At 41.2% G+C, this 23984-nt stretch overlaps 1 protein-coding gene across 2 annotated transcripts in view; it reads left to right on the forward strand.

The window, feature by feature from the left end:
• The first annotated feature begins 2492 nt into the window (after positions 1–2492).
• dock8 (dedicator of cytokinesis 8) overlaps positions 2493–23984 on the forward strand; it is a 73738-nt gene continuing 52246 nt past the window's right edge. Inside the window, exons 1-5 of one of the 2 annotated variants that reach the window (XM_050050543.1) lie at positions 2493–2737; positions 14355–14457; positions 21284–21459; positions 22339–22410; positions 22960–23068. In XM_050050543.1, the coding sequence (XP_049906500.1) occupies positions 2685–2737; positions 14355–14457; positions 21284–21459; positions 22339–22410; positions 22960–23068 (513 nt within the window). In that variant the 5' untranslated portion in view covers positions 2493–2684. Of the gene's footprint in view, positions 2738–14354; positions 14458–17932; positions 18109–21283; positions 21460–22338; positions 22411–22959; positions 23069–23984 lie in introns of those variants that run through there. The other variant, XM_050050544.1, reaches the window with a different exon arrangement.

Below are 23984 nucleotides of genomic sequence, written 5' to 3' on the forward strand. Positions count from 1 at the left end.
ATAAACTCACAGCCTCTCTATACAAATACAGGGACGTGCACAGCTCCTATGCTTATACAAGCCATCTTGAAGTGCAGGATATGCTATGTGATACATTTTTTGTGAGCTTAACGAAGGGACTACATATTAATCCTTGCAGCGGAATACCTTGGGGTCCCCCAGAAGTGGCCCCCTGCAACCTGCTGCACAGATAAGCAGTGGATGCATGTAAAACTATTGCAATTGCTCAAAACTATTTCAACTGTCCTAGATCATTTAGACATTAAGGTACACTCGATTATTAAATAAAAAATTATATACTTTCCCGATAGACTTTTCTCAGTGCAGGAGTTTAGCCCTATGTGGCAAGTATAACACACGTGTAACTAATAATATTAATCACTGCATTTCATAGATGTGAAAATTAGAGACCTGTCACACTACACCTTTCAGTGATGACGCAAAAGGTTGTTGTGACAAAGGTTTGTTGTGCAATGCCTAAATGAGTATTAGTAGAAAGGAGCTCCCTCTGACTTTCTACAAGTTAATGTTTGTAAAAAAAAACAAAAAAAAACATTGGTAAGTTAAAGTTTATTGGATAAGCTGCTGGAGCCTATCCCAGCTGACAATGGGCGAGAGGCAGGGTACACCCTGGACAGGTTGCCAGACTATCACAGGGCTGACACATAGAGACAGACAACCATTCACACTCACATTCACACCTACAGGCAATTTAGAGTCACCAATTAATCTGTATGTTTTTGGATTGTGGGAGGAAGCTGGAGTACCCGGAGAAAACCCAGGCTGACATGGGGAGAACATGTAAACTCCGCACAGAAGACCTCCCCCACCCTGGGTTCAAACCCGGAACCCTCTTGCTGTGAAGTGACAATGCTAACCACTGCACATTTGCATACATAATAAAACCATCAATACATGCCATGTATCAATACAAGAAAATATACTATACTATACTATACGATACTATACGGTAGTACTATACAATACTATGTTATACTATACTATATTATCCGATACTTTACTATATGATACTATACTATATAATACTATACAGTACAATATGATACTATATGATACTATACTATACGATACGATACTATATGATACTTTACTATATGATACTATACTATATGATACTATACAGTACGATATGATACTATACGGTACGATACGATACTATATGATACTATACAGTACTATGTTATACTATACTATACTATACTTTACTATATGATACTATACGATACTATACTATATTATACGATACGATACGATACGATACTATATGATACTATACGGTATGATATGATAATATACAATACTATGTTATACTATACTTTACTATACTATACTATACTATACTATTCTATACTATATGATACTTTACTATATGATACAATACAATCGTACCGTATTGTATCATATAGTATACTATATGATACAATACGGTACGATACGATACTATACTATACTATACTATACTATACTATACTATACTGTACTATACAATACTATACTATACGATACTATACTAATGATACTTTACTATATGATACTATACTATACGATACTTTACTATATGATACTATACTATACTATACTATACTATACGATAATATACTATATGATACTATACGCTATGATATGATACTATACGATACCATGCAATAAATTGAATTTCCCCTCGGGGATTAATAAAGTATATAAAATTAAAAAAAAAAAAAAAAAAAATACTGTTATACCATACTATACTATAGCTACTATACGATACAATACCATACTATACAATACTATACGAAACTGCATTGGTTTTTCCCCCCACCCTAAAAATGTAGATCAAGGGGCGTCGGTAGCGTAGTGGATAGTGCCAGCGCCCCATGTATAGAGGTGATACCCTGCTGCAGCAGTTGCGAGTTCGACTCTGGCTTGCAACCCTTTGCTGAATGTCATCCCGACTCTCTCTCTCTCTCTCTCCGCATTTCTCACACTGCCCTGTCTATTAAAGGCAAAACGCCCAAAAACATAATCTTTAAAAAAACAAACAAACATGTAGATCTAGATGGCTAATTCTAAGATAAGAAAAGCAAACTGATTCTTGTTTTCAGATGATTATACACTAAAAAAGCATACTTATATTCCATTTCTGCCAGTGTATCCCCTACATCCTGCACACTGCACCTTTCAAACATAATTTTATGTGGAGGAAGATTGTTATATTTGACCCCAGTCTCCCCTACTATTGTAGGTAGGTATTTAATTTCCTCTCATAATAAACTGGATTTGTTTTTTTGTTTTTTATTTTTTCTGTGTGTGTGTGTGACTGAGCAGAAGAAAACTGTGACTGCCTGCTCGGTAAACTCAAAGCTTATCTCGGCAGCGAGGGAGCGCACGTGTCTCATCCAGCGTGTCCCATCATCCCCTCCCACCCCTCGCGCCTTTCTCTCTCCCTCTCTCGTGCGCTCTTTCTCTTTCTCTCTCTCTCCACGGGATGGCTCAAATCAAATGCGGAAGTTTACACCCAGGAAAGCTGCTGCCGCCGCCGCCACAGCCAAGATGAGTGTTGACATGACAGTTGAGCTGTAGCGAGGAGGAGAAGTAGCGGCGTGTCGGTGACAGCGAGGCGGCGAGACCGCAGGAAAACACCGGAGCCAGCGGAGCCGCTCAACCGGACCTCACACTCACATATGGCTTCTCTGAACAGCGCTGAGCGACGGGCTTTCGCTCTGAAAATCAACAGGTACAAACGTGCTCTAGGTTAGAAATGTTGTTGTGGTGTCAAGCTTTAGTTTCAGGGAGTTGAATGTGAACTTCCCCAGAGATATGGGTGGGAGCTCTGTCTTGACATTTGGATGGGGATTCCACAGCGGAGCAGGCAGCCACATGTTGTGAATGTTAATGCTGCAGGTTGGTCCACCCTGTCCCGGAAAAAAAGGCAGCCTGGAGGACAATAAACAGCCAACTTCTCTTCAACTTCCCCAGAAGGATTATCACAGGACATAGCGAACTTCTGGTAACAGTGACAGCCATGTGATCAATCATGAATACATTAGTTTCTCTCATTACTTCCTCTGAAGCAGAGGAACAATGCTGCACCAAGTTGACAAATCTGTATTTTATCAGTGCTGTTTCCTCCTCACGAGGATGCTGATTCTATATCTAGTGTTTCTAATATGATCATTTCCTGTGCTGGTGTGTAAGCCCTTAGAGCTGCCATGAATGAGGAGGGATGTGGTCATAGTTCCTGCTGACACTGAGACACTGACCAGGTGTGGAGGAAGTATACACATGGAAGTCTATTGTGTACCATGCCTCCTCCATAGTGCGACTCATTAAAACAAACACACTAATGCTTCCTATGATTAGTGGCACAGCCATATAACGCCTCTCCGGTACAGTATGTGCTGGTCAGGCTGAGTGTGTTGTACAATATGTGCAAGATGTTCCAGCATTTTAAAGGTGGAGGTGGAGAGATTAGTTCTGAGTTATGAGTTATGATGTTGGATGATGAGGAGAAATATTGTTTACCCTCACAACAGTCAGCACTGCTTTAATCCCATTTGATCCTCTCTTAAAAACACTCTTAACCCAAATCTGTTCCCTTGTTTCTGCAGCTTTTACGCGCCCTCACATCTAAAACTTTATGAATGACCGTCTGACATAAGGAATTTTAATGAATCACCAGTGATGCAGTCATGCAAAATGTTTCTAAAATGGTTAAACTAGGGCTGCAAGCCATGATTTTTAAATTATTGCCTAATCTGATAACTATTTTCTTGATTTTTTTTGTCTATAAAATGTAAAAAAATAACAGTACAAATGCCAACCACAACATCCCAATGCCCAAGATGACGTCTTCAAACTGCAGTCTACATTCAATTTACAATAATATAAAACAGAGAAAAGCAGCAAATCGATTATCTCAATAGTTGCAGATTAATGTCTGATCATCGTTTCAGCTCTACTCCGAAGCATTTACTTGGTGAAATCCTCCATCCACCTCAGTGATTGCACCGTACTCTTGTCTCTAATAGCCCAGAGAAATCGTGGATCGTTGCTGTGCTGTGCTGTGCTGTGTTGTGCAGAGCTGAGCTCAGCTGCTGAGGGATGTGAGGGATCTTGGGTCACAGTCTGAATCTATTGATGAGCCAGCAGAGGGGCTGCTTAGAAGATGCTGCGCTGTATAAGCACTGGGTTTGTAGAATATGTGGTTGCAAAGTGTTAACCAGCACAGCCAGTAAGTGATGACGCAAGAGAAAGAAACACAGTGTGTTGATAATGATTTCTCAAAATGATCTCAGCATAGACTGCTGTGAGTTGTTGTAAGGGAAATTTTAACATCAAATCATTTGTATATTGACCCAGCAACAGTTAATACATATTATGTAATATAAAAGTAACACATTATCCTATGTACAGCACATGTTAGGTGCACAAAATAATGTCAACACCTAATGAAAATGGACTTAGAGTTGGGTCGTTTTAGGTCAAATGGCAGGTTGTGTAAGCTAAGCTATAAAGGAGATCAGACAGTCAGTGCTTTGACATGCAATTATTTTAAACATTTTTGCCTTTATTATGACAATGAACTGTTGAAAGGTGAAAAGACCCATGTCCCATGTCCAGATCATATAAAGTAATGGACGCAGCTAGCGTGACAGCACCCATTGGTTTGTGGACTGTTTTGAAGCCCTGAGTTTGTCATTTCAGACGTAATCATCTTGGTTTTTGGAGCCAAAAGTGACCATATTTGGATGAGAGGGTAGAATTGTAAATGAGTGAGAGGTGAATCTGACTTACAGACAGTGGTTACGACTCACAGACAGCCTGTCATGCAGGTGTCCCCACCCTTAATTAAATGATGTAAATGTAAATAAGTGAGTAATATAAAAATTCACCCCTCCCCATATAGTTGTCATGAAGGGGGAAATTAGCTTTAGAGACCAAAACCTAGCGGCATGGTGGTGCCGTGGTTAGCATTGTCGCCTCACAGCAAGAGGGTTTGTGGTTTGAACCCAGGGTGGGGGGTTTGAACTTAGGGTGGGGGAGCCTTTCTGTGTAGTCTCCCGATGTCAGCGTGGGTTTTCTGCGGGTACTCCGGCTTCCTCCCACAATCCAAAGACATGCAGGTAAATTGGTGACTCTAAATTGGCTGTAGGTGTGAATGGTTGTCTGTTTCTATAGCCCCTTTCACACTGCCAGATTTTCTGCGAATGTTGGGCCGTTTTGCCGGCCAGCTGTGAGCGTTTATACACACAGAGCCGGATTGGGGAGTTGATCCGAGGCGCCCAATTTTCCGCCTCGGAGGGTAGTCATATTGGCGGAACCCTTTTAGTTGAAACAGACCGAGGCGGCCTTCCGCAACAGGAGGGGCTATTGAAGGCCATTAACTGTCAGATGACAGGAACGGTGAAGAACAGGCCGATTTACGAGAGAATCGCTGTCTGACTATCACCGCCTGACTATCGCTGCCTGACTAGCCGCGGCTTCCCCCCCACGTCACTGTTTACGTCACACGCTGAGCTGCACATTTTGTTACCTGCTCATGCCCGCCATTGCCCCAAAAAAGGCACATTCTGTATAAACAAAAGTAGGTAGGCGGCAATTTTCTGCCCTCCCCGATTTTGTTTTTATACTGCCAATGCTGAAAAAAGACTGATCGGGCTTTCCTGCAAATTTGCACAATTCCTATCTAAAAAGGGGTTCTGTGTCAGCCCTGTGATAGTCTGGCGACCTGTCCATGGTGTACCCCGCCTCTCGCCCAATGTCAGCTGAGATAGGCTCCAGCCCCCCCATGACTCCAAACAGGATAAGCTCTTTCAGAAAATGAATGAAAAAACGACCAAAACGGACTGTAAGCATGATTATGTCTGTTGTAAAGTTGTAAAGGCATTTTAAGATTGAGGTCTTTGCGGACTGACTCGCTTTTGCAGTTAGCCTCAAGTGTCTGTTCGAGGAGCTGCAGTTTGTGGTACTTCTGCATTGGCTTCATTTTTCAGCCCTGGTGGTTGCTGCTTGGGCCAGACCTGCTGATGTTGTTGTTGCTGAGGTTGCCCCGATATGTGTAATTTCAAAGAATTATGATACAACATGCACTGGTCAGACAAACTGTAAAATAATCTAGCCAGTGGTCACAATTTGAAACTGAAGCATATAATATGTAGCAGGCTGGACAACGTGTTATTTGTCATGTCAACTAGTACATCCCATATTTGTAATGGTGTTACTATAGGGTTAAATAAGGAGTGTTCTTTCATCCACCCCGAAACAGTCTATATGTGCACACAAGCAGTTCCTCTCTCGATCTCTCTATCAGGATGGAGTGTGAGGGACATCCTGCACACTGCAGACTCTATGTTGCTCCTGTTTCACTTCGCTTTTTTTCCTTGTGTATGGCAGTTTCAAATCAGGAAATGTCTGTTTCTTAATAAAAAGCAAATAAAAAGGCAAAAGGGAAAGAGGTGTGAGAATATAGCAGTCAAAAATGCAAAACATAGAGGTCGAGCACAGTGTTCAGTTTTGGTGAGTGGACTGAAAGGTAGCTGAACGCTTAATATTCTGCTGCCAAGCATGATGTTGCTCACTAGCATATGGTAACAGGTGTGCGGACAGCTGTGGACGTGGGGCCTCTGTCGTTCAATACTCCTTAGCGGCAGGGGGAGCCGGATTGAGTTACATCTGATTTCCTGCGGGCTCTGGTTAATGACATCTGTTAACCCGCATGGCTGTTGGTGGGCCACTGAGTGATGAAGTGGGTAGGGTGTCAAAAAGACGCATGGCTCCCCCCAAAAACCTTTTAATAAAAGACTTGCCCTGTGGTTAAAGGACTTAAACGCAGCTAGAAAAGTTGTGTTCAAAGTTTCTTTCAGTCACTTTTTCTTGCTCTTAGCCATCTGTGGTCTGAGTCTTGCCAAATGACTGCTGTGTTTGTGTGTGCCTCCCTCTGACAGGAAGCTGAGGCGTGATGGCGCTGATAGCAGTGAGACCCATTAAGTCTGGAGACATATGATAGTATGAGACACGCAGTGGGGGCATCCCTTTGGTCTGCTTTTCTCCTCTTGTCATGTACACCACGCAACTCTCTGTTTTCCTGTGTTTCTTTGGGGCTCAGCTGAGGAAGAAAGGACTTAAGGGAGAAAGCAGAAGCCAGAGGAGCCACCCACCTCCAGTTGATTGACTTGATAATAGTGATGATAATAGGGATAATTGTAGACTGCCTGGAGGAGCAGCATGCCTGGTGGGAGTTACGTCATGAGGCGTAAATACAGATAATCATGAGTAAAATTATAGATTTGGCTATCTGAGAGGGCTATTAATCAGAAACGTAGTCATGAGAGGCATTGAAACTGCAGTTTTAGAGCAGGATTCAATTTGAGGAATGCTTTGCCAATGATTCCTGAAATGCTGACAGGAACACACCATATGCACACACAGCAAGTGCAGGCCTGCCATAGACAGCATGACGTGACAAAAAGAGGGGCTGACCTCTTTCTATAGAGAGGGGATGATGAAAGGTTTTCACTCTGGAACGTACAATGAGACTTGTTGTAATGGGAGGGAGTCTTGAGACTTTTCAGAAATCACCCAGCTCTTGATCAAAGTCTTATTTATTGTGTTTCTTCACATTATATGACAGGTCTGAACAGGTCCAACAGAGAAAAAGGAAGAAAAACTTAACCAACTCCTCACCCCGTACCAGCCAAGAGCTGCAACAGCTATTCAATTAACTGAGTAGTTGTCAACTACTAAATTGAATTTTCTATATTTCCACAAGAACAATATATACCAGTCACATATAAACCAGTCAAACAAACAACAACGGCTCAGACTGACAAATATGTGCAGGAGGTTACAGGACATAGTCTGTTGCAGGTCAGAGGTTCCTTGTAAAATAATGGCAGAAGAATCAGGTCTAAGATAATTCAAATGAGGCAGCCAGACTTTGTGGAACTGACCTGCTTTGGTATGTACAACATCTGTAAGATATTCCAAAGGAATCGGCTCAAATGTAACTTTACACAAACCCATAACAGAAGGGCCCTTATTTTTTCTTGCAGCAAAGTAAGAATATTGACATTTTTGCTAGCTGCGATGAATGTATTTCTACCTGGGAGACCCAGAATCAAAGACATTGGATCCATTTCTAAATCCTTGTCAAATATTTTCTAGGGCTGCCCCAGAATAAGAATTTTCCTAGTCGACCAATAGTCATCATTTAGGGCCATTAGTCAACTAGTCGCCCACATGTTTACGATATTAGTTTAATTATTAAATGATATATTTTGGGCGGGGCAACACAATGGTTTGAGTTGAAGGNAATGATCCCACACTTTAGATTTCCTGCCCGACATGTTGTTAACTAGCCTGTGGAATAACCGCAGGTACCAGCCCTGGAAATTAGCCTGACTCCTGTCTGACTGCTGAGCGTGGCCACTTCTTGTGTCTGTCCTTTCAAATTAAATTCCCACATAGTCCAGTCATATAGAGTTAGATTTATTTTGACAAGACACAGCTCCTAATAGAGCTTCACGTTTATATCAGTCTCCTGTCTAAAAGAGAACAGAAGGCTAACATACTGATTTCCCAACTACTGAGAGACTCGTCTACTGGGGCCACACCAAACAGTACAATGAATGGCGACAGCTCCACTTTTTATCCAAATATTTTAGGGAAGGTCTCAAAGACGGTTTGCCAAAATGTGTAAATCCTTGCGTGCAGGTGCATATTTTAAGAAATACTCCTCTCCCATGCTGCAGTATATAATTTCAATGCCACGGGAACATAAAACAGCTGTTTGGCAGCTGATGATATCCAGTATTCACATTAAATGACTCTCCCTAGCTTGAAGTCTCACAGCATTACTGATAGATTAGAGGTTTGTTTGACAGCTCATAAATTCTCGAAATAATGGGGTCACACACGAAGCTGCCCTATCAAATGTTATTTCATTCCGATTAATGATGAAACATTTTTTGGCCTTGTGGCCTTTCTCATTGTCTTTGAATAAGAGACAATTGATTTTCTCTCATAACCATCACTACCGACCCATGAAGGAAACCATTCATGTATTCATTTATATATGGGCCTGCTGTATTTTTTACAGCTAGTAACTATCAAAGTCTGGTTAATCAATCTACAATTCTACCTACAAAATGGCCTTTTTGTCTCGTAATATAGAAACTAGTAACAAATACTACTAATAAACTAATCACTCATTATTATACTCATCAGTGCTATGACATGACATAGTAATGCTGTCATTGCTGTACTTAATGTTCATAGTGTGATGTATGATGTAGTATTTCCGGCTCTTATACAAACAAACAAACAGGATGTTGGTGCCAAAAATGTGCTGAGTCTTGATGTGTTTTCACAGTGCGCCTAATGTGTCATCAGCCCTGAATTATAGCCGGAATTCGCTGTCAGTTCAGTCTTAATTCTGGCTTGGCTCCCGCATAGCAGCTGTTTAAAGAGTGCCGTCCTCATCAGTGTTGATTACCTTTTCTAATTTTATCTCATGAAAAAAAGACAGAGGAAGCTGGTAATTATTGGAATTGGGCTTTTGTGTTCAGCTGGGAGAATGCTGTCTTAATAGCAGTTCAAAAGTCTGATACCAAAGGGGTTGCATTTATTGACGTTTTGCAATTGATTCAGAGAGCTTTAGCTTGATTTCAAGTGTATAGTTGTATGTTTACATACACACAAAATCAGGTTACTCAGAGGTATCAGGTTGCGTTGGAAATCTGACAACACGTTGCACATGCACTGAGGTAGCCTGGATACTGTAAAACTGTGTATACATGCAACAGGTTGGTAGTCACACCTACCCTGACCTTATTGTCAAACTATGGATGATTAATGATACACTGCGTGAAAGTATGTTGTAACAAAGATTGACCTCCAACATGACCATGGTGATGTTGTGATTATAGAGGTGTTTTTCGGCGCACTTTTGGCCGCACTGAGTCAGACCATGCCATGTTGATTTGCGCTTCAGTTACCATTAGTTGTGCCAAGTTACGCAGAGATAAATCATCTCAGCAGTCCGGTCGAGGCACATGGACCGCCTCTAAGAGGGTTGTGGGGACATCAGAAGGGTGTCATCATCATTATTCAAGCAATAATGCAAATAACGTAAATAAAGAAACTGTCAGAAGATAGATCCAATTTGTTTTTTGTTTTTTATTGGCACTCTTGCATGACATACCCTTCAGTAATGATTGGATCTTTAGCAAAAAAGAGGTGGAGCGTCATTCCGGTGTGCCTTGGCAGCACTACAATGCTTCTGAGACATTAGGTTCGTTCGAGATGAGCCAGGCCTGCGCAGATTCGATCACCGGCGATCGGCGCACAATGCATGCCGGTTAGTTTTGTGTCCGACTTCATCCCGACTTGCTCTGACGTATTACAAAAGTGGACGGCGATAAAGCCGCAAGAGCGAGGCGGCCGCAGTTTTTAGAGCCAGGCACTGCAGTTGCTCTCCACCGACTGCACCGCCTGGCTCTCATCTGATCTAACAGCTGATTGGTTAAGATGCCGACTCAACAATATGACGTTTTAGATAAACTACTCATTTGTGTTGAATTTTAGAGATTAAGATTGTATTTGTCTGACCTGAAGGTTTATTCTGTGAACAGAAAACATGTTGTGTGACTTATCGTGAAAACAAACTTATATATGGATCTGATCACTTTTTTAATGAATTGACATCATTCCAGACAGGATGTTAGTGTGTCTGTGACTTCCTGCACGGACTGAAGGCTGCTGGAAGCTGTCGGGAAACTGTCCGACTTCACCGCAGCTTTTTGTCACCGCCCCCCGCTGCGGCCGCCTGCTCTCATCTACTTTTCAGGCGAGGCGCAGTTCATCTCGAACGAGCCTATTGACAGCAAGCTTGAGGCGATGGGCGTCGGGTGTACGTTCATGCAGTGCTGGGAGAAAATTAAAAAAACTCAACAACAATACAAGAAGGTTGTTGATAACACCAGCTGGGCAGACAGAAAATCTTCCCATTGGTTCACAAACACAAGTGCGTCATCAGTAAAAACACACCTTCAAGCAGGTAGACCCGTTGTATGGAGACACAAATCCCTGCACTGAGTCAGATCAAATCAAGCCAAGCCAAGCCAGGACATGTGGAGGGAAAAGGGCTAGTAGTGGCTGCACTGCCAGTAAAGGACTCTGCTTCTTTTTGGAAAACAACCATAACAGTATGTTAGGTACAGTATGTTCTCACAGTGAGACGGAATTCAATTTCTGATCACTGTGCTGTACTTTCCTCGGGTATTTAATGTAGCCTTTTATTTAAATCGTACATTTAAGATGTTGGGAATTCCCATATGCATTGCTCAATAGAGAGAGAGAGAGAGGTTACAGCCTATAGTGATTTGCTGCTACGGGTCTGCTCATATTTTATTTTAGGACAATATCATCACACTGAGAGAGTGGTGTTGAAGAATATGCCTCTTGGGGAATGCCACTGTGGTCATTGTCAGAGATGTCAGATCTGGAGCCCTGTGCCCCGATGAAGCACAAAAACCTCAGAAGCTGCTCTCAAGACTGAAGCAGTCAACTTCAATAACAGCTGTTTTCACAGACAGTGTCAGATCTGTATAAGGAAAAGATGGTGTTGCTTTTTCATAACTTCAGTCTTATTTCACAAAAAAAAGTCATGAGGACGTTGCTTTATACCAGGCTTATGACAGAAGCTGCTTTTTCTATCATGTCACCAAAATCACCAAAATCCAAAGCTCTGGTTTTTTCTCTTCCTGACCAGAGCAGCTTTATGTAACAAAGGATGCCAAGACAGGGGCCCGTTGAAGAGAATGACAGATGCTGTGCGCCTTGACAATCTGTTTGTCTACTAGTGGTAAAATAATGTCTGCTGGGCTCTGCTTGGCAAGAGCTGATTACTGTTTTACTTGCCTGGTCTTTTTATAGGCAGGCCCTAAATGTGTCTCAGTGTGTGCAAGTAAGCAGACAGCATGTGCATGCATATGCAAATATTACTTTACGTGTACGTTCTGTTATAGTATGGGTTGGTAAACATGAGCTTTGAGCTTTGTCTCTTCAGTGGCAATCAAAGATATAGAGGGAGGGCACATTTTAGTGGTGAAGTGGTTGTGGGCTCAGTCTGCACACAGGGTAGGGCATGTTCCTTTTGAAGTCAAGTTATGAGACGGATTTTACAGGGTTTAAATTGCCTTGGGTACAAGCTCAATACACCCACCAGACAATCTGCCCTCGAGCAAGAAAAGGCGTTCTTGTTTGCAGCATTATATAACATCAGAATCACATAAATCTAAGCAGTAGCCAGTCGTATTTCAAACATGCTAAAACCAATCTGACCAAACATGAGGTGTCTGAGGCAGAAGTCATGACGCTGGCTTGTCAGTAACTCCTACAGATACAGATGAGGTGGAGCTTTGAGGAGTGTCATTTGTTGAGTTGACCTGAAGCTCTCTGGAGTTTTAGTTTCTTACCTGCAACTTCTTAAAGCTCCAAAGGGTTTATGTGAGTTGACACATTGCATTACTAGGAGTAACGTAAAAAGTGGGCGTGTGACGAGACTTCAGGTTGTTGATGTGCAGGTGCAAGGTATGGTGCATGTATGAAATCTGTCGACAACCAATTTCCACGTGCACAAACATACTGCTGTACAACCTGCTGAGTGACCAGCAGTGGAGGGCTGTGTTGACTGAGTAGCCTTTAGGTGTTTGTATTGTCTGCTGTGTACCTGCACGACTCCTTTATCAGACTGCAGTCTACTCTCTGAGTTATGTAAGGGTTAAATATGAGAACTATGCAGCCTTAAAGTGACTTTGGCACAAGTTGGAGTTGCATAACAGAACTGTTGTTGCCAGTGATAAGAGTAAAAGTTGATAGTGTGGCCAAGCATACCTCTGTTTGTGGCTGCTGGGGAAATTGGCCTGTGTGTGTGTGTTGTAATGTGCTTCATCAGATTTTTTTCTTGCCCTTTGCAGCCATGTAATGTTGATTTTAAAATGACATTGGGGCAGCTATGTGTGTAAATGAAATGCTGCTGCACTTCTGGACTTTACTCTTTGTGTAAATTTGTATACCGCTCTCCCACCCATGCCTTAACCTTCCCTGGCGTTCAGTTATTGTATTGACTCAGCATGTTATGTGATTGACAGGGGGGAGGGGAGACTGAATGTGCATGAATGCCAGAATCAAATAGAGTGTGTTGTATTTGTCATCATGCCCCTTTAGATTGAAATGTAAACTATCAGAAGAGCATGTGTGGACAGGAAATTTTAAGCAGCTTTTCATTCTTGGTTTGATTCAGTTTTCAGAAGTTTGCACAAAGCTGTTTCACAGACTCAACATGCTTCATGGCTCTGAAGCCTCAGTGGTTTTGTCATGTGGGCATTCCTCCATTGCGCTGGCGTTTATTGGTTTGTGGTGGTAATTAGTAACAGGGTTGTCGTAACAATGGCCAAGGGGACTTAATGAACCCATGAGATTGACCACAGGGGAAGCAGTTGGGAATGTGACCCATTTACTTTAAGTCTTTGCCCTCTAACTCTCCCCCTGTGCGGCAGTGTTGCAGTAAACTGCTTGTGACACTTGCAAATGCAGAAACACATACAAATATGAACAACTTTAACACAACACAAACAAAAGCATTCATACACACATAGTAAACGAACATGCTCACACACACAAAACTGGCCTGTCGTCATTGAACCGCAGAGAATAAGGCAGTCATTGTGTAAAGCTTGGTAGGGCTTAAATGATATGGTAGATTAATTACAAAGACATAGTGCATTTGCGCAGCGTCGCATAGAAATGAAATGTGGGCAACAAATTGGGACACTGGCTTTGTTCTTGTCATCCTCTGTTGTCCCTTCTTTTCGGAGAAGGCTACAGGCAAACTCACATAAACACAGACACATACACACCATCCCCAACTAATATATTTGAATACTACTCCATTCCTATGTCATGTTGATTTCCTGCTCGGTCTGACCCTTAAATCAGGACACTATATTTATTCCGCTGCCTGTATGGCTGCCAGCCTGACAAAGCCTTTACACAGCCAGCAGAGATGGGCAAACAATAGTTTGAATGGAATCACCATGGCTGACCAATTCAAACTAATGCGAGTAGGAACAATGATGGAATTGCTGTTGCATCTCTCATTAAGATACGCTGTGTGAATGTTGGTGGGATTGTACAAAAGGTTTTACACGAGGCTGTGGGTGTTTTTTCCTGTTTCTACATCAATATTAATCTTTAAATAGCCCACAATTATGACATACGGGTGTGTTATTCTTTGCCTCCTGAACTAAAAGCCTACCTAAATCTGTATGTGTTTTTGTGTTTTGTTCCAGGCACTCTTCAGCAGAGATCAGACGTCACTTCAGTGGGAACTATGGCTTTCAACACAGCCGAACCAACTCAAACGCTTCGGCTTCAGCAGTGTGCCTGACTGTGGTGAGTTCCCTTCTATTAAAAGATACCTTGGCTTTTGGAACTCAGTCATTTTTACCCAGCAGGTATTTGTCACATCATCCAGGATATGTACCTATGATTGATTCTCTGCCACTTAGAAAAAAAGGGTTGTTAATTATTTGCATGCTATCATGTGCTGCTTGCTGCAGGCAGGTTTCAGAAAGGAAAGTAAGCAATGTGAGACTTTGTCTTTAACTTAAAGGTGGAGTTGGTGATTTGGAGTAAAGATGGTTGATTGTTGAGTCTGATTTTCAGGCTGTCCAGTACTGACACTTTGGGGTTGGTATTCGAACCAACCCCCACCCCAAAGCGCCTTATTGTATTTGACGACCTAGAAATGGGAAACAACATTAAATATTTTTATCCAGAATCACCTACTTTGCCTTCAAATGTGCAATGTAATCTTCTGCCAGCAGGGGTCTTTCAGTCAAAACAATAACAAAAGATCAGTGCAGTCAGTTTCTCCCGGTCCAGAATTCTTCTGTGTTCATAGTTCAGGAGGTTTTAACCAGGAACCAAATTATCCGCAGAAGTCTCATTATCTCTGAAACAAAAGGACCAGGTGACTTAAACTCATCGAAGCGCTGAATATAGCAGTTTTACGTTAAAAATCAGTGTCTCTCCGATGCCTGGTGAGGCTGCTAGCCCGCCTCCTGCTAATGCGTGCTCACCTTTTTCCCCTGGTAACCTAAGATCCAGACATTCAGGTGGTTTTTCCTGGGATCACAATTATCCATAAAGGTCTCTGTCTTTCCAAAACAGACAGACCCGGTGATTTAAATGGATAAAAACAATGAATTAAGTAGTTTTGTGTTAGAAATAAGTGTTTCTCAGATGCAGTTTGGAACGGCAGGGGCTGGAGCTGAGCTGCTGCTAATGTTTACACAGCATTTTTCTCTGTTAAATTAAGATCCAGATGCTAGACTACTAAAATCCTTCATCTGCTAAAACATACAGTAAAAACAACCAATGTCGAAAAAGTGTATCATGAAAATGTGGCATAAAACTGGATAAAAAGCCATTTCATGAAAGCTTCCTGCAGACAACCACAACCCTGATGCATGAAGATAGGACGCCACTGACAGGCGACGGCAACCAATTGACGAGAACCTTGTCCTTGATTGAAATGACAGGTTTCTCTGGGTTTGAGCATTATTGGCATTATAATGTACTAGAGATGCACTGATCCTGCTTTTTCAGTTTCGATACCGATCCCGATGCTTTGGCTTTGAGTATCAGCCGATACCCGATACCAATATGATACCATGGTTGACCTAAAAAGCTATATACCTTTACATGTAGAACAGAAAAGACTAGAGGCATCAGGCATTGATGGCTACACAGTTCTTTCCTAAAATAAAATTAAACAAGATGAAACAGATTAATGCAATTATGAACTATTTATTTTTAACAAAAATAAACAATCGTGCAGCAGCAGTTGAAATAGTGTGAAATACCTCCACACAGCAGATTCTCTCCTTCGCTCCATGACGTATGATGTAGCTTGTGTCGTAATAGATTTCAAGGGAAAGGATCGCCTCAGGTATAGGTGGCATTTTCCGATACCCAATCCATCTGTTTTGGTGATATCGGGGCGATATTCGATCCAGATATCGGATCAGTGCATCCCTATAATGTACGTACACAACTCAACAAAATATGACATAGACAATTAACTGTGGAAAAATTACACATTATATTTTTAAATAAAGAAAAAATGCAGAGACTTTGCAGATGACAAATTCCTTTCTGTGTACGTACAGCCGTCTAACATGTAAAGTGGGTTTAAGAAGGTACGCAGACTAAGAATAAATGCTGTTTACATAATGTTACTTCACTTATTAATAGTGATGTAATTCTTGTTGAGGAGAAACTGTGTGACTATAAGGTCAGCGCAGTGGTTTGCCCTAATGCTGCTCGCATACAGCTTTAGTGTTTATGCCTACACCACCAAACGGCTATAAGCATATCTCCTTCACATCCTCTTTACTGTCATTAGTGCTGAGAACGTCTGACTCAGTGCGGTGTGTAGTCTCAGCGATTATAATTGGAATCGTAGAAATTTCTGCCACAGCGTAAGTACTGCTTTTGCAAAAACAGCCCTCTGCATTTCTGCAAAAGAGCTGAGATTTTTTTTTTAGGAAGAATCTTTCTTCCTCTTACAATAGATGAGATGGGAACTTAGTCATGGCTTAACGTGCTTTTGTTGAAACAGGGCTGACACTGCCTGTTCTTTGATTTAACAGGGTTTAGAAAACCAAGTACCCTTTAGTTTCTGCAGACAATTGAACACCATTATGACGGGTTGTTTTCTTGCCTCTTTAGCTGAAGCTTGGCAGACAGTTAGAGTGATTCCTGCTGCCTCAAACAAGCAGACAGAATGATGCACAGTAATCCTTTGCAGGGATTTGTTCCCGCTACGCTCTTAGTCTCTCTGTGGTACCCCTCTGAACCTCTGTCTCTGCCTCTCAGATTCATCTAGTCCTCTGTCAGTCTTCCTGCTTTTTTCTATTTCTGTCTTTCCCTCACATTTCTTCCTCCTTTGCCGCCCTACATCTCTCTCATTTAAAGTTTTCTAAAGCTCTTAGGCGCTAAGTCTCCTGACATATCTGTGTGCTTGACTAACTGAGCTGAGGCCCTTTGATACTTACCCGCTGATGATCCTTGAGCTCATCAGCTGACAGGGTTTGAGGAGGAGTACTTGGACCGTCCATCCCACCCCAGCTTGTAGCATGCAACACGGTTAATCTCTAACCTGCTTGGGAAATGGGTCAGTGCCTTGGCTACCGATAGGCCCTGGATGGGGCCTGCTTACCTTGCAGCTTACACAGGCAAATCTTTAATATGGCCGGATTTGGGATGCGGGAGGGAGGTTTTAATGCTATAATCTCCGGGATGATAGTTTCCCATTATTCAGCAGTCGCGTCTAGCACATGGATGAGGGAGGGATGTTTGTTGTGAGGAGGGAGGGATGTTTGTTGCTGCAGTTACGACGCGGATCACTCTGTTGATCATCATAATTCTCCCTCTCAATTACTCTCCTGCTATTTTTAGTTCCCTTAATATGAAGGATGTTGACTGATCACTGTTGTAGGTTTTAATTTACAAATTGAGAGATTAAGGGGAAAAGCCACATGTGTTTTTGCAGCCTGTGTGTGTGTGTGTGTATAAGCATAATGCACGTGTGTGTGTGCCTGTAGTTTCTGTTCCTGTCTGTTGAAACACCAGTTGATGGAGGGACGCCTTGCTTGATGTCACTTCCTCTAATGTCTTGTGGTTTCCTCTCTTTGACACTAAACGGCAAGACACTTTGCCTGAACGCTCAAAACTGCTGTCAAAACATATCGTGGGTTCAAACAGTCAAGGCTTAACTTAAACATTTATTGTGATTAGCTAAAAACCACCCCTTCCACTTTTTAGTGATGCTGATTATTTCCTGTTTAATCTACTCTAGCTAGTTCTTAGCTTCGAGGAATATGAGGATCAATTTAAAGAGGATCTGTGTGCTGCGTTGTGGCTTAGTTTCAACAAAAACCATTCAGCGTCAGTAGGTGCACACTGTAGGTTCCCATATCCGGAGTGCGCCATTTTGTATGCTTCCTTTTCATGGTGCAGTTATCAGTTTTCAGCAGGGTAAGTCTCCAATCTCCATATGAGCACAGCTGTCCTTTAGTGAGACTTTTGAATGAGATTAATGGCAAAGTTGATTGTCTTAAATATAATGTAATTCAGGTGAAATGTGGCTGTATGTTGCAGGAGCAGTGTTCTCATGACTTCTTTACATGTCTGTTTCCCGTCTCTGCTCTACTTTGCAATGCTCAATGAGAACAGTGATGTTGACTGATGTATATTGTTTTTTTTTAAATGGATGCATGTTACTTAAATAAGGTTCCAATAGTGACTGATTTAACATATATTGACTTTATCTAAAAAAGCTTGTTTTATTTATTTATTGTTGTATGTGTCTGCACAGAATTTTGTCACTTGTAGATTGCAATGTTTCCCACAAGTAAAAGTAATCTCCATACTTATAAATAGTTGCAATGGCATCACTTTTAAAATCACCAATGAATAAGCTGAATGAAAGTCTGGCTGGACACTTGGCAAGGAAAGGTAGTTTCTTGCGAGCTCCTCTCGTGACTCCCCAGAGCAGCAGGCGCTGATCAGAGGCATGCATAGATTTGCATTCATTTGTGTTTGTCAGCCTCCATACTACACAAGAAAACGAGGCGGCATGCTACAATGATTGTTTGAACTTTGAGGCAGAGAGCCAGAGAGATCCACATATGGAGAAGGCTGCTGCTGTAGAGACACTGTTGAGGGTCATGCCTTTTCTATTGAAAGGAGGAGTTGCAGGTTGCATCTCCTCTTTAGACCTGTCATTTAACGTAATGATGATACAGTTGTTCCATCTGGCTGTCTGTGCAGTCGTCCCTTCTTGTGTTGCATGCTAATACCAACCCGTGTGGTACAATTTGCTCTGGAGTGCTCAGCAGAGAAAATTATCCCTTAGGGTGGATTGATGTGTAAAAACATGTCTGAGGGCAAATGGAATTCACTACGTGTTTAAAAGTTGTGTACAGCAGTGACTCACCTCATTGGTGCAGCTATCTCTACCTCTGCTGCGTGTGTGCATATTATCTGTTGGTGCGTATGCCAGTGGCTGGCTTCACTCTGTATTTTTGTTTTTTCTCTTCCTGTCTCCTGCACACTTTCTCTCACGTCCACTCTTTCACACACTACATATTTGTCATGCAAATGCATCCTGGGTGGCACAGTGTGCAGGATTAAAAGCTGAAAGGGGAAGTATGCCCATTTTCAAAACTCATACATGTTATTTCTATCATCTAAAACACTAGAACTAGAAAAACTAGAGCGCTAAAACTTAAATGTGTGATGTCATCAAGTATAAAGTCTGACGCTGCTCCATAGACAATGATTTGGGAAAGATTTAATAGATGACACTCAGCAGCCAGGCGAATGTGTTGAGTATATGGATACATTCTCTGTTTCAGAACTGAGAACGCTGAAGTTCATTTGGGTATGAAAAAGAAAACAAACTTTGTGTGGGGCCACGAAAACAGACTCTCATTCATTGTCTATGGAGCAGTTCCAGTTTGAGAGTTTGAGACTCATTTCTGTAGTTTCTGGCTTTGAGAGAGAGTAGGTCAGTTTCATAAATATTGATGGAACATTCTCTGATAATGGAAATAACATATTGGAATTCCTAATTTAGGCGGGTCGCCTTTAAATATTCTTTTTATATACTGCTAACATTAAAACCACTGGCAGGTGAGGAATTACATTGATTATCTTGATACAACGCAGTGTTCTGCTGGGAAACCTTGGGTCCTGATGATCATGTGGAAGCCATTTGACATGCACTACTCATCCAAACACTGTTGCAGACCAAGAACATCCTCTCATTGCAACAGCACCTCCCAATGGCAGTGTCCCGCCCCCCCAGATGGTTAATGTGCTATGCCGCACTGCAAAAACAGCTCAGGAATGGCCTGAGGAATGCGACAGAATTCAAGGCATTGTACTGGCCTCCAAATTCCCCAGATCCCAATCCAACTGTGCATCCGTGGGACGTTCTGGTACCCCAGCTCGCAACCCACAGGACTTAAAGGATGGTGTCGCCAATGCCCTGGTGCCAGACAGCACAGGAAACTTCTAGGGGTCAGTCAGAAGTCAGAAGTCGTTGCTGTAAGGGGGAGTACTTGGTCTTAGCGGTGTTTTGGTGTGTGTCGAGTGACATCCACCTGACTGCCAGGATCAAAGGTTACCCAGCAACATTGCATTTTAACGAGGTAACCAATGTAATTAACTTCACCTGTCAGTGGTTTTAATGTTGTGGCTGATCCTTGTATATGTTAAGAGACTTTGAGAAGACACTTTACTGTTATTATTTAGGAAATCTTTCACCATGATATTGTGGTATAAGTTTATTTCTAAACTTCTGCCTTCATCGGCCACAGCTTGCTGACTGTAATCAGATTGGAGGTCTGCCCAGTTTGCTGCCACTCTTACCAGAAACACCTGCTCCATGCAGGTTCCCAGGTCCCTTTCGTGATACCCGCCTGGCTCCACAAAGGGCCGTGTGTTATCTCATCAGTTGCGTTTTTTTTTTCTTCCTGTGAGCTGTTTCTAATGATGAAAAGTGTGTTTAATCTTCTCCTCTAAATGCCAGTGGGATTTTTTTCTCATTGTGTGCACTGATTTGAACAATATGTACCGATTCCAAGACCCAAATGAAAATTTCAGCCCGTTTGCACTGTACATAAAAGTGATTACAGCTTTGCCTTTGATCTGCTGTAGCTCTGGAGTGGAGGCTGATAGAGTTTTTGTCTAAAAATAGACACACAGACAAAAAACTGTCCTTGCTGTTTTCTACAGGCCAGTTTGTTCCAGTTTCTATTTGTGTATGTGCTTCAATCTCTTGTTCCTCTACAGGTATGAGGTATTAGAAAATAGTCATGATTCAACATGCCTGGTCCCACCTCCCTTCCTATCTTTCCTTTTTCCTCTGTGCCTCTCTGCACTATGTGGACTGTACAACTCATTAGTCATGTTTGTTGTATCTTCCATATTCCCTTTTCTGAGGCAGTGTTTTAGTTACATTCATGCTTTGCTGGCAAATTACTCGTATTTAACCTTAAGAAGTAATCTGGCCATCCACTGCACTCTGTTAGGATCCTTAAATTGCACTTTAGCAAATATTACTTCCTTTATGTTCCTTATAGTATGATTTTTGGTGCTATGTGTCCTAATTCTTCCCCTCCTCCACCATCCTTTCATTCTGCAGCCTCAGTCGTATGAAGCAGTGGAGCCCTTAGACCTGGAGGAATTCCTGATGTCACAGTTAAGAAGTGGAGATGTGGCCTTGATGCAGGAACTGGGAGACTTCCCTGACGATGACCTGAAGGTGGAGCAGGTGGAGAAGGAGTGTCGCACTGTAAGACACTCTGTCCCTGACGATGGGTGAGTCACAGGATGTCTGACACTGGCCGCAGAGGAATCCACACACGCTGTCTAAACAAAAAAACTTCCCTAAAATGTTAGCACTATGAATAAAAGTGATACATAATTGAAGAAGATGCACCTTGATGTTAAAAGTCAAACAGTCTTTATGCATTCAACTACTGAATCCTTGCTGTAGAAGTTTTTGGTAGATTTATTTTTGTGTGAAGTTGCACACAAAAACATCTTGCTTGCAATTTAACATGGTTCTGAAGTCCATGTAGGAAAGTTAATCTTTATGTTGTTTATCTAGCAAATTTAAAATGTCAGTTTTGGCAAGCATCTTCATACGTATGATAGATATAGATAAAAGACGGTCATATAAGGTGCTTAAATTATTTAGTTATTAGACATACATCAGGTGTATGGAGTTAAAAGAATAGACAAGTTGGACATATTCACCTTCCTTTTAACAAAACTAAAAATGGCCAGTACGTAGTACGGTGATCCAGTACTGCTTGATCTGTATGCTTTTTTCTTTGTGTTGTTTTTCATGAATTTCTTTGTTTTTATTGATTTTTTGTCTAATTATTATTGAGTTTTTCTGCTAATTTTATGTGCTTCATGTTGTCTATAATTTTTGTAGAACTTTTCTAAATTATGTTAGCTTGAATTTAGCTTTAAGTTTTTTGGCTTAAGACATTTTTTCACAGGACATTCAGTGTTGTCAGTGTAAAATTATTCTGCATATTCAGAGCATTCACTTGTCCTGCACCTTGACCCTGAGGTACAGATTAAGATTGAGGAGGAATGTAAAGTTTTCAGTTGTCTGTGAATGTTTGCATGCATGTCTGCATGAAAATACTTGTCTTCTTATCCTCCTTATCCCTCTCTTTGTAGAGTGGAGTTGGATCCACATGTAAGAGACTGCGTAAAGAGTTACATCCAGCCGTGGCTTGTGGTCTCTAGAAGGTAAACCATCTACATAAACACAACAGTTATAGTTTGAGAGTGGTATAACTGATGTACATGCCCTTTGGTTTCACATACACACCATGACAGATACCTTAAAACGACAAAACTGAATCTATTTTTGGAGTTAATAGTTCAGGAATGGAAAACTAGATGTACTCCAAGCTGCACCAGAGAGCCCCAGTCACAGACATAATGCCCTCACCAGTGTCTCAGCTGACTGCAACAGGTGCCAACTGTCTGAGACGCTGCGCGTGTCTGTGAGACAGGAAACAAAAGGCCTGAGAGAGCCTGATAAACATTAAACACTGGGATCTCCTGTCTGATACATTGTAGTGCACACTCTATCTCTCTCTCCCACACAGTCACATACAATACAAACAGACACTGAGACTGTGTTGTGTAAGGCTTCTGTTTTTGTTGTTATCTAGTTTGATTAGAGGTGCAGAGGTGTATCAGTAGTGACAATGCATGTTGTTTTTTATGTGTGTTTAGCTGTCTGGGTCTTTGACCTGGTGCGTGTGTGTGTGTGTGTGTGTTTGTGTGAAGGTGCCAGGGCGATGGCTGGAGTGCGTACTCAGAGCGAGCAGGTCTACACAAACTCCTTCGGAAACAGACCTTTGAGTCCGACATCGAGCCAGACAACCAGCAGAAGACAGTAAGAAACACAAACACAGGCGAGACACACAGTCAGTCACTATCTGATTGTTTGTTACCCAATAAAGGAGAAGTTTAAGGCTTCTTCAGAAAGACTTCTTTAGAGCTGGTCTTGTGAAGTGTGGCGTGCAGCGTTGCTACACTGGAACAGTTCCTCACTTTCCTTTTTCAGTCAGTCCTGTCTTTAACAATTCCTTATACCTGCGTTACGGAGGTTTTTAATTGCAGGAATTACTTACATACGCTTACCTTATTATTTGAAACTTTGGCCATGTTTGATATAAACATCCTCCATTATAATACTATATATAAGACACAAAATATGTAAAATCATAAGAGATCCCGTTTAATAGACTGACAGCCTGCCTCTATCCTGTACCAGCACCTATAAGGATCACAAATTAACATTCTGTTAAAATTCTGCATTTTCTTTGTGTACAGATTGAACAAACAAAATTCAGTGTATGGTGCACACCAGTAGCCAATAAACTAAACTAAACTACAATAAAATAAAATAAAATAAAATAAAATAAGGTTAAATTAAATTAAATTAAATTAAGTAAAATAAAATGAAATAAAATAAGATTGAATTAAATTAAATTAAATTAAATTAAGTAAAATAAAATGACGTAAAATGAATTAGATTGAATTGAATTAAAATAAAATGAAATAAAATAAGATTAAATTAAATTAAGTAAAATAAAATGACATAAAATGAATTAAATTAAATTGAATTGAATTTAATTAAAATAAATGAATTAAATTAAATTGAATTGAATTTAATTAAAATAAATAAATAAATAAATAATAAATAAAAATAAATAAATTTAAATAAAATAAAACAAAATTCAGTAAAATAAAATAAAATAAAAAAGATTAAAACAGAATTATACAACATTATTGAGTTCTAGAGGTGC

The sequence above is a fragment of the Epinephelus moara genome, chromosome 8 (genome assembly GCF_006386435.1).
Source record: "Epinephelus moara isolate mb chromosome 8, YSFRI_EMoa_1.0, whole genome shotgun sequence".
Classification (NCBI taxonomy): Eukaryota; Metazoa; Chordata; class Actinopteri; order Perciformes; family Serranidae; genus Epinephelus; species Epinephelus moara.